The 12,475-nt window shown below is 37.7% G+C and overlaps 1 protein-coding gene across 1 annotated transcript in view; it reads right to left on the bottom strand.

Moving 5' to 3' along the window:
- Positions 1–409: 409 nt before the first annotated feature.
- MEI4 (meiotic double-stranded break formation protein 4) overlaps positions 410–12,475 on the bottom strand; it is a 189,741-nt gene continuing 177,675 nt past the window's right edge. The window contains exon 4 of the mRNA XM_034648277.1: positions 410–706. Coding sequence (XP_034504168.1) covers positions 410–706 — 297 coding nt within the window. The remainder of the gene's footprint in view (positions 707–12,475) is intronic.

Raw genomic sequence — 12,475 nt, 5'->3', positions numbered from 1 at the left:
TCTAAGATGATACACAATGATGTAAATGAAACCATGTAAGAACAGAGTTTTAAAAGTTTCATTTCTAACCACTTAAAGACTGTTGAGAAAGCAACAAAACTTTTAAGATCTCTCCTGCCTTTTTCTTTCTATTACATGTAAATCTTTTAAAATGTAAATATTGTTTATGAGACAGACAATTAATGGTCCATTAGAGAGGATAACAGAGCTAGACTATATTGAGTAACATTGTAAAATACAGTTACATGGAAATAAGGACATTCTCAACTGAAACTGGCTGATTTTAGTATAGAAATATGACTCATAATTTTTAAATACAATTTAAAACTACTGAATTAATGATTGTATTTAGACATCCCTTTAAAATGCTCATTTAAAAAATATTCTTGAAAATCTTGTAAGGAGATCTTCATACTTCAGTATGCTTCTGACCTTTAGTAAATTGCTTAGGAAGTGAGTTACTCTCAACAGTTTCTACTGAGTTCAAGAGAATGCCCAGTCTCCATAAATAAAAAGTAAATAAAGGAAACGCATCAGAGAGTTGGAAAATAGTTTCATCATGCTTTTGAAGAAATTTCTTGATTTCTTGGTCGTCATGCCCTACACCTGAAGCGCTGCCTTCTTTGTTTTCCTTCTGAAGCAGCTGCTCCAGAACCCAGAACAGGGAGAGGATATTTTCGTAGTGTGTCACGTAACTGGCTTGAACCTGCAAATAAACAACAAACTCCTTTAAAACACATATTGCTTGTAGCTCAGCTCAGAAAAAGCCAAATAAAGGTATTAAATTTTCAGACAAAAAGTAAATTCTTGATATATTTAACACTTTCTATCTTCCTGTTCCTTTAATTGGGATGGAGGGAGAACAAAGGAGAACATTTCCTTTCTTTCAAAAACTTTACAGTCTTGGCGAATGATTTTTTCTCTTGACGGTTTGTAAAGCTCAAAACCCTTTCTCTGTATTACTGCTATAATTCATTACTCAGATGAATCTGAGAATACTTGACAATGTCTTGCGTGTTGTGGGAAAGACTTCCAGTGCCCGACACTCCTGATGATAACATAAAGATCTTGGGGGTAGGGTTTTAAGAATGTTTCTTTCTTCTTTTTTTAAAGATCTTATTTATTTATTAGAGAAAGAGAGAGAGAGAGCACAAGCAGGGGGAGAGGCAGAGGGAGAAGCAGACTCCTCACTGATCAGGGAGCCTGATGTGAAACTCGATCCCAGGACCCCAGGATCCCAGGACCCCAGAATCATGGACCTGAGCCGAAGGCAGACACTTAACTACTGAACCACCCAGGTGCCCTAAGAATAAGTTTCAATGTAGAACTCAGTCCTAGAAGAGTTATGATCTCTAAGAGACCAGACATGCTCTCATTCTGAGTCTACACGAATCAAGGAGGAACGGGATTCGATTGTGTAGAATCATACGTGGTTATGAGGGAAAATGTAGACGTGTCTTGAGAAGTTACTGTTCGGCCCTAGATGATTGAAAGTGAGACGGATCAGTTAGGCCTAAAAGTAGACAATGGAAAGCATACAGGAGGGAATACAGAAATCCGTTTAAAGGTTTAAACTGGCTTTAACATTTGCTTATTAAGACACGTGTTGGAAACATTCCCCAAATCTATCCACTCTAATAAAAAGAAACCTTCTTTTANGTAGACAATGGAAAGCATACAGGAGGGAATACAGAAATCAGTTTAAAGGTTTAAACTGGCTTTAACGTTTGCTTATTAAGACACGTGTTGGAAACATTCCCCAAATCTATCCACTCTAATAAAAAGAAACCTTCTTTTAGAACCCAGAGGAATGTATTCCCTAACAAGATGGTCCTATAAACAGTTAAATATATACTTTCTTTTTATTGAGGTATAATTGATATAGCATGTTAGCTTCAGTATCACATAATGATTTGATATTTATATATATTGCAAAACGATCACCACAGTAAGTCTAGTTAACATCTATCACTTACATAGTTACCAAATTCTTTTTCTTGTGAGGAGGACTTTCAAAATCCACTCTCCTGGCTACTTTCAAACATGCAATACAGTGTTATTAACTATAGTCACCATACTGTACACTGTATTCCCATGGCTTAAATTCATTTTATAACTGGAAATTTGTACCTTTCCATTCCCTTCACCCATTTCGGCCACCCCCTAACTAACTCCCACCTCAGGCAACTACCAGTCCGTTCTCTATATCCATGAGCTTGGTTTTGGTTTTGGTTTTTTTAAATATCCCACATATAACTATTATATGGTATTTATTTATTTATTTTTTCTGTCTGACTTATATCATTTACCATATTGCCCTCAAGGTCCATACATGTCACAAATGGCAAGATTTCATTCTTTTTTTATNTCTCTATATCCATGAGCTTGGTTTTGGTTTTGGTTTTTTTAAATATCCCACATATAACTGTATTATATGGTATTTATTTATTTATTTTTTCTGTCTGGCTTATATCATTTACCATATTGCCCTCAAGGTCCATACATGTCACAAATGGCAAGATTTCATTCTTTTTTTATGGCTGAATAATAACCCATTGTATGTGTATGTGAGTATGTGCATACACACATATATAAATATACATACATATGTATATACATACACACACCATACCTTCTTTATCCATTCTTCCATCAGTGAACATTTAAGTTCTCCCCATGTCTTGGCTATTGTAAATAATGCTGCAATGAACATGGATAATACATATATACTTTTGAATTAGTGTTTTCTTTTTCTTTGGATAAATACCTGGAAGTGGAATTGTTGGATGATACGGTAATTCTATTTTTAATTTTTTGAAGAATCTGGATAGTGTCTTCCATAACGGCTACGCCAATTTACATTCCCACTGACAGTGGGAACACAAGGGTTCCCTCTTCTCCACAATCTCACCAACATTTATTATTTCTCTCTTTTTGATAACAGCATTCTGACAGGTGTGAGGAGATATGTCACTGTGGTTTTGATTTGCATTTCCCTGATAATTAGTTATGTTGGGCATCTTTCCATGTACCTGTTATGTCTTCCTTGGAAAAATGTCTATTCAGATCCTCTGCCCATTTTGTAATTGAATTGTGTTTTTGCTATTGAGTTGTATAAGTTCTTTATATATTTTGCATATTAAGCCCTTATTTGGTATTTGATTTGCAAAAATTTTTTTCCATTTAGTAGGCTGCCTTTTATTTTGTTGATGGTTTCCTTTGTTGTGCAGAAGCTTTTTAGTTTGATATAGTGCCAATTATTTCTTTTTATCTTTTTTTTTGCCTTTGCTTTAAGGTGTCAATTCCAAAAACTAATTTCTAAGACCAATGTCAAGAAGCTTACTACCTATGTTTTCTTCTAAGAGTTTTATGGTTTCAGATCATAAATTCAAGTCTTTAATCCATTTTTAGTTATTGTTTTGTATGATATTAAATAGTGGTTCAGTTTCGTTCTTTTGCATGTGGCTGTCCAGTTTTCCCAGCGCCATTTATTGAAGAGGCTACTTTCCCCATTGTACATTCTTGGCCCTTTTGCCATAAAATAATTGACCATATACGTGTGGGTTTATTTCTGGGCTCTCTATTCTGCTCTGTTGATCCATGTATATGATTTTATGCCTATTCCATACTGTTTTGATTACTATAGCTTTGTAATATAGTTTGAAATCAGGAAGCATGATGCCTTCAGCTTTGTTTTTCTTTCTCAAGTTTGCTTTGGCTATTCAGGTTCTTTTGTGTTTTCATACAAATTTTAGGATTGCTTGTTCTATTTGAGACTTTCTTTTAAAGTGCTTGTAATAAGAACTATTTCTCTAACTGCCTATATGTCACACTCCTACCAAACTGGACTCTACATTCTTTAGTGAATATACCTAATATCTGTGTGCCGATTCTTTTGATCTAGAATGGCCTCTCTCGTCAATCTCTAATTTCTAGGATCCTGATCAGCCTTCAGTGCCTACCATAGATGCCACATATCCACTGAGCCTTTTTTGAGCCCCTCAATTTTGTAGGTTTGAACTATTTGCCTTGTATTCTGGTTGGTTATATTTATTTCATCACCCATTTAGATTCTAAACATGTTGAGAGAAGCATATGTGTTCCTGTCACTACAGTTTCTACAATTCCTAAAACACTGTCTGTCTTGCCCATAGTAGATGCCAATATACATTTGTTGTTTTGAATTGAACAGAAATCATACTAATGTAAAAGGAACTACTATAGACACTGGTTACTGTCTGAAGGAGAATGACAGTGACATTTTTCAATATTAAAATACTTTTCAAATACTTTCCTTATTCTAAACTAAAAAAATTCACAGTATGGGTTTAACCTGATCTTGTCAGCAATACTTAAATATTTGTCAACCTGTTCACTAATGACCATAGATAGTGCAAATCCTGTAGGAGTTAACAGATAATTCTTCCTTGGAACTATGTTATAAACATAGCTGCTTAACCTAATTAGACATTAACATAAATTAGGAAGTGCTGAAATACAAATTTTGTAGCTAAAGGGCACATTTATTTCATTCACTTTGACACTTTACAACAATGTGCAGTACTCTATAATGATAATCTAGGCAGGAGTGTTGCAATATTTTAGGGTTTACCTCTATTGATAAATGCTGGAATATATAGCTAATAATATTATCTCACTGGGCTCTTAAAATACAATAGAATTTTGTGAACTGAATGACTATTCTTTTTTGACATTATTTAATTTTTAGTTAATCCTGGTTTTCATGTTTAACATAATTTTATGAACAATAAAAAGTTGTCAAATGGTGCTTCTCACAAAACAAGGGAATTTCTCCCTTTGATAAAGGCCATAGCATCCCGCGCAATTTCAGGGCAAGAGTGTGAAGCAGGCAGAGAGTGTCTTGGTACCTTTCCATTGGCTTTCAGAGTCTTCCTCTGGGCATGTTTAGCTCTACTTCCAGGTAGGCTGGGTCCCATCTGTAGTGCCCCATCTCTATGTTGTTTTGGACTTTGCTTTTACTCTTACTAGAATTTATCTGTCTTGGGTTCCACCTCTCTCCTAAATGCCTATACCAAATCATTTGATACATTCTTTTACTCTAAGATATTAGCAGTTACAGAAACTAACTCCTCTCTTTAGGGATAGTGTGCGCTTAGCTAACGTGCCTTAGCAGCCTTTTCTTTCAACACGACTGAAACAGCATGTCTGTGGGGGCGGTCTTTCCTGTAGTTTCCAGATTTCTTCACAATGGAAGCTGCCGGCTCTGCCTAATCATATGCTTAGGCACTTTCTGAATTAGTGCATAAACTGAATAAAAATGAAAATAAATGCTATTAAGGTGACAGTCTACCATATTTGGTGTTAATTTTACACTCTGAGCATCGAACTAGACTGAATCACATCAGTGTTGAAAAAATACCCAACACCAGTGGAACATCCCCGCCAGCAAAATACTCAAGTGTTTTGCCTGAATATCCTGCCGGGAAGATTGAATGACCCCGAATGACCCCGGTACACGAACAAGATGGCTTCTGTATCTGATAAAATGCTATCAGTTTATCTTCCTATCCAGGTCTTTTAGAATTGAAGGAATCTTGAAAGAAAGCTTTTAGAGTCCCGTGACTACTTCCTATTACCTAATCCCATTTTATATAACAGGGGACCTTCAAAAGAGAAAATACTTTCTCAGTAGAAAAATCACCAGATATTTTTGTAGAGTATTATCAGAATTAAAACATTACTTCGATTTATTTTTCTATTCCTGAGCTGGGCTTAAGAAAGTTAAAGTCTCCAAATATTTTTTTCAGTGGTGAAAAATATTAATTTTCTTTACATGCTGCTAAATTTCACTTCAAAATTTAGATTCTGAAGTTAGGCTATAGACACATAATGCCAGTTTCCTAATTACTGTTTTAGTTGGAATTCAGTCAAGGTTAGCTTGACATTTTTTGGAGACTTATTATCCTTGAAGCAGACACTGTTATCTGCTTATTCTATATCCATTTCTCCCTCCCTTTTCATCAAAAGAAACCCAGTTTTGCTTAAGGTGGCAATAGATCAACTAAAAATGTCTATTTCCAGTCTCTCTTAAGGCTAATTCTGCTCAGGGATATAAATATAAGTAACTGGGTGGGCTTCTCGAAAGCTCTTCAGTAGTAGGCAAAGTCCTGTAGAAGGCAGCTCCGCCGTCCCTCTTCAGCATTGTTCCTGCTCCGAAATACCCATACCGCGCTTAGAGGTAGAGAAGCCCCTCTGCAAGCTTGAGGATGAGGGCCACCAATGCGTCAGTAAAAAGGACCAGATTCTGCGCGCATGGTGCAGCTCGGTACACCCACACAGGATGGCTGCACCTTCCTATGCTTGGGTCCCCTTCTTCCATTTTGGTCTTTTAAAATTGGGGCACCTCGGTGGCTCAGTCGGTTAAGCATCTGCCTTCAGCTTAGGTCATGATCCCAGGGCCCTGGGATGGAGCCCTGAGTCAGGTCCCTGCCCAGTGGGGTGTCTCCTTCTCCTTCTCCCTTGCTCCTTGCCTCCCTTGCTCTCTCTCTTGCTCATGCTCAGTCCCTCTCTCCAATAAATAACATCTTAAAAAAATAAAAATAAAATTGGAACCCTGAGAGTTCATCTCGGCAGGAAGGGGTTTCTTTGCCTTGAGAAGGTAGTGCCTTCTGCTGTCTCTGACACAGGAAGGACAGAGATGCATAAAACGGCAATAACAGTCACGTTTCCTGACAGCAGATGATGTAACAAAGTGTCCTGCACATTTGAGTGTGGCTCGTAGTTTGGATGTTTACATTTAATACCGAAAAATATAAAGATGCAATAGTTCATTAAATTCAGTGGTTTGATAATTTACATGTGCTAGCCAAAGGCATGCAGTGGTGAAGTCTGACACTTTCAGAAAGTGTTACGGAAGGGGTGAAAACACAACACAACGTTTTTCTTATTGCTATAAGCACAACAGGCAAAGGAGAAAATTGGATCATTATGGGGCAGAAAATCAAGTCAAAGAGAATAGGCGAATAACCTATATGTTCAATTAAATGTTCACTGAATATAAATATACCATTGGCTCAGTATCCTCCACGCCAGAATTTATTAGACAGAAGCAATAAGTAAGATACAACTAAAATTAGTAGTCTCTAAAAGAATGAATTAAACAGAATACTTTAAAGGAAAAGGTCAGTTGTCACCATGATAATTAAGTGGGAAACTTATTTCTGAGTTTTAATAACTTAGCCTTTTTTATCTACTAGAAAGCAAAGAAGGCAGTAGATTTCAGTGAAGGAGTTGAGGAGGGTGAAGTTAACCCTCTCTCAGCAGTTTGCTCGGCAGCTTGCAGCTTCTGAAGCCCGGCAGAGGCCTGAAGGAGCTGCTAAATAGGCAGGGCTGGGCTCCGGGGCCAGCACAATCTGGAGGACGACCACGGCAGCGACAGGGCTTGAGAACAGAGTAGGAGAACCGTGTGCATATTATACAGAATGTATGTTTGTTTATTTATTTACTTATTTTTAAAATATTTATTTGACAGAGTAAGAGAGAGAAAGAGTGCACGCGGGCCCCTCCACAAACAGGGAGGGGCAGAGGGAGAGGGAAGGGGAGAAGCACTCTCTGCTGAGCCCCAAACCCAACGGGATCCCAGAATTCTGAGATTGTGACCTGAGCCGGAGTCAAATGCTAAACTGACTGAGCCATCCAGGTGCCCCGTGTATGTATATTTGAAATCAGTGTCCTTGGGGCCGCCTGGGTAGCGCAGTGGTTAAGCGTCTGCCTTCGGCTCAGGGCGCGATCCCGGCGTTATGGGATCGAGCCCCACATCAGGCTCCTCTGCTATGAGCCTGCTTCTTCCTCTCCCACTCCCCCTGCTTGTGTTCCCTCTCTCGCTGGCTGTCTCTCTCTCTCAAGTAAATAAATAAAAAAATCTTAAAAAAAAAAAAAGAATCTAAAAAAAAATGAAATCAGTGCCCTTATGCTTGCAGTAGAAGCACAGATTCATTTAAAACCGTGTCTTGGCAAAAATGGGTGTTCTTTTCTTGTCTTTTCCCCACATCCTTGGTGCCAAACCACACTGAGGTGTATAAAGCAAAAGGCTGATCAGAGCAGAGCAGAGTTAATTAGGAAAGATTTCCTAGAGATGAATTGTGAGCCAGGGCTCAAAGGGAGTGAGAGGTACAGATTGGTGAATCATCTTTTGATCAGATTGGCAGGTAAAGGAGAGTAAAAAGGATCTAATGGGTATTAATCCTTTTTGCTTTATACAGATAATGGTATGATTATCCGCCTAAAACACTGAATCCTGGAGACTGGTTCTAAGGGCTTATGTCTAATTTTGAGGGTAACTTAGATGAAAAGTTCTGAACTACTGAAACTACTAACATTTGCAATCTTGATATTTTGCCATGTTTCCTATGGGAAATAGTTTGAGTGTGCAAGATTTATATGTAAAGCTACTCACGAAAGGAATATACATAACAAAAAATTTAAATCTGTCATTATGAGTCTTGTTTAAAAATAATGATTTTCTCATTAACCAATTTTACCTACTTTTCTCAAATCTGTTTCTTAAGGCTGAAATTATGTAATAAAGTAATAGCAAAATGAACAGACTGAAAAAGAAAATGGCCTACAGCGGGCTAGGAGTTTGGACAAGAAATCACAGAAAGGAAAAGGATGATTTGTATTTGTTTGACAAAAATATCTAGGCTGAGACTCCAAATAAGAACAGATGTGGGAGAGGCCCCTGTTGTTTGAGATCTTTGAAAAAATAGAATCTTACTAATAAGAAAGACTTTTTTGACTTTTTTTTTTTTCTTTTTCAAAGGAAGGTCATCAATCAAACACACATTCATTACTTATTAAATCCCAGCTCTGCCATTTACTAGCTATGTGAGCTGGGCAAGTTATGTAACCTCACTAAACCTACATTTCCCCATCTAAAATTTGGAAATAACAAGGATAACTCTTCCCTGGGGTTGCTGAGAGAGTAAACTGCATGTTCAAAACCCAGGACAGGATACACACACATATTTACATATTTAAAACAAGCACATTTTCAAATAAGTATTACCTATTATATGTTATTATTACCATCATCATCGTTTTTTTTTTTAAAGATTTATTTATTTATTTTAGAAAGAGAGAGAGCATGAGTGGGAGGGCCAGAGGGAGAGGGAGACAGAGAATCTCAAGCAGACTCCATGCTGAGTGGGGAGCCTGACGCAGGGCTCAATCTCATGACCTGAGATCATGACCTGGCTGAAACCAAGAGTCAGTTGCTTAACTGACTGTGCCACCCAGGCGTCCCATTACCATTATGTGTTTACCCAAAGTGAAAAAGATACAGTCCGTATCCATGAGGTACTTTGCACCTGGAGGCAGGCTACTGCTATTACTCATGTACCGTATTGTGATCAATTTTTAGAAGCATTTCAAGCTCACTGCAAATTGTTCATCTAGAGTTGTGCAAAGAACCTAGGCTGTATCTTCATCTACTTTCCTCTACCAGGGAAGTCCGTCATAGACAAAAGTAGCAGAGCATTCTTTTTTGCATAGAAGGGTATGCTGAAGAACCAAAATGTGGTTCTTAAACCTTAGAGCCTTGCTGATGGTAGAGGCCCTGAAGATGGTGTCAGTGTGGGTTAAATGGGTCTTATGTGATATGAACAACTGAAAAAGGTCCATCAGCCCAGTCCCTACCTTTAACTCCCTAACAAGACATGATAAACAGCCAGCTTGACTATCTTTTTAAATAAATGTTATGTTCTCCAATTATCTGACTAGTGTGAAAGACATCAACTTGTTCAAGTCCATCCTAGAGGCAAGTTGGTAAAAATGAGTTTCTGATTCCTAATAATTTGCCCTTCTGGTGACTAACCTAATAATGTCATAAATTAAGTCCCAAGTACTTGAAATTTTTATATTTGCACTTTTCTCTGGGGAAATATCCTGTGCTTTGACTCCTGTTTATCACTTTCATCAGAATAAGCAGATTGGTGGATATGATAAGATAGATTCCACACAGACTCTTATTCTCAGATTTCCTCACATAAAGGATAGAGAATTCCTAATACATGGACATGGCATTTTCCTGTTCCAACAGATTTCCTGAGTCAACTTTAAACTGCTTTACATTGATTCCTCACTCTTTTCTCAGGATCTGTACCCTACATTATGTGGTCATCAGTCCCACTCACAAAACAATTTTCAGCATTTTATACCATAATATGAAACTTAAATCTAAGGCTAGAAATCCCTTTCAAATACATTTGAGAAGCAAATAGATCATTCACTAGTTTGGACTTTCATCACAGTAGTTCTTAGCAAAGCAGTACAAACCAGATAATTTGATTGTGAATATAAGAGTCTATTAAGTGAAAGAACAGGGTTCAGAGACTGGAATAAAAGCAGCTAAATTCCTCAAGGACTAATTCAGCTGGGAGTACTTAGCACTTGAAAATTTTGTTTCTGCTTGCTTTGCACTCATCCTTCCCTTCTGTCGGTCCTCCTGCATGTGTTGGGTACTCTCATGTGTCAAGCCTCTGGTACGCGCTGGGGATACAGAGCTGAATAGGCAAGATCCCTACCTCTATAAGAATTCTTAGTATGCTTCTAGGGAGACAAAGAAGTAAATAAATAATGGCAGTGCAGAGTGCGTGCTGTAAGGGCGAGAAAAGAACCCGCAAGAAAATGGAGTCGCGGTGTGAGAAGACGCTAAATGTCAGGCAATGAGTTTAGTTGTGAATGGGGATATTGCAGGCTCACTTCCCCCTGGGGGGTATGGCAGGATTCTTTTGGAGAGATGACTTGAAAGTTATTATCAGCACAGGTAAAACACCTGTTTGGCTCCTACCACAGGGGCCTCTGTCTCTGGCCTCTGTCTCTGGCTGCACTGAAGCAAGGGAGAGGCAGAGACCTTAAAGGGTGTGTGGGGAAAGATGTCACCAATCTCTACAGAATGCCTACACCTCTGCCTTCTCTAAGGCAGTGGAACCAGACTGGATTGAGCGGTGTGTGCAGTCAAGGGCCAAATCAATTCTGTCTGTTAACACAATTTGAAGAATGTGTTTGGTTCCTTGAGCTCTATTGCCACTTAAATGTTTTATATTTACCTTCATGAAGGAAGGCACAGATCATGATGCACAAAAATCATATTCTTGGGACAAAATGCACTGTCTCACCAAGTTAAGCCATTTCCATCATGTCATTAAGATACAACTTGAGAAAAAGAAATCAAAAGTGGTGAAATATCTGATACATATTGAAAACAGATCCAGATGGCCATTACTGATGGAAAACAAATGTCCAAATAGCCAGTGGGGGTAAAATCAACACGGAACATTCTTCTTTAGGACTCTAAGTAAAGATTATCCAAGACAGCATCAAAACCTGCCCAACTAGGCAGAAGGCAGGAGGCCGGTTTGTTGGAGAAGCATGAATGCCCAGCCAGGCAAAAGCCAGAGGCTAAAATAATTTCCTAGAGGCTGTGTAATAAGCTTTGATATATTTGCCAACGTAAGGAAGAAATGTGTGTGTACGTATGAAAGTTTATATATTTAACAGCACTGGATCCAAAGCCCAAGATCAATGATGACAAGAGGACGGGCTCATAGACCAGATCCTTTGCAATAATTTTGTTTGGAAACCAAAAACCAAATCTGATTGGCCTCAGATAATCTACTAATTATCTCCCAAAGGCCGACTGAAAAGGGTTGGAGTCACAGAAATTTAAAGTCAATACATTTGCCCCTTTTTTCTTCCTATTTTCAATATGTATCATCACTAATTCAATGAAACCAGTTTATCCCAGCTTGATAAACTACACAACACACGGGAAAGTTTGGAAACACAACGGAGTAAAAGCTCTGGGTTCTTATGAACATGTTATATTATCGTTGTAGTAGAGACCAGGCCGAGAGCAAGATACATGATACATTCTTGTTCTTCTTCTAAAAATCAACCAACCACTATTTCTCCTTTTTAAAAAAGAAGACTTCTGAGATATAATTGAGTAAAATGGACCCCTTTTAAGTGTTTAGTTTTATGAATTTGATAAATTACTTGTAAGAACAGAGATATGTCATAATAGAAATAATCTCTGAATAAAGAAACGGCAGTTATGCTACAACCATGTGATATTGTTTAATGACACTGTAAATGCTACCTTTTATCTAGATGATTTTTATTAACATATATATACAATATTTAGTTGTTTTCACAGCTATATGAAATACTATTTCGAACTTAACTATAATTTTGTTATCTGAAGGTACTCTAGAGAAATTTTTGAAAAGACAAGTTCCATATGTAATTCAGAAAGCTTAGGAGAAGGAAGTAGACTTCGAACTACGAGATAGCTTTTCTGGCTTAACTATTTTCATTATCTTCACACAGATGATGCTGGGGAAATTTATCTGTCACAAAAATGCTAAGTGACCCTAGAGAAAGCTTTCTTACGTGCTGGTGACAGTCACTACCTGATGACAAATGGAAAAAA

Source organism: Ailuropoda melanoleuca, chromosome 19 (assembly GCF_002007445.2).
Source record: "Ailuropoda melanoleuca isolate Jingjing chromosome 19, ASM200744v2, whole genome shotgun sequence".
In the NCBI taxonomy this organism is placed as follows: Eukaryota; Metazoa; Chordata; class Mammalia; order Carnivora; family Ursidae; genus Ailuropoda; species Ailuropoda melanoleuca.
This window is presented reverse-complemented; position numbering and strand designations above follow the sequence as displayed.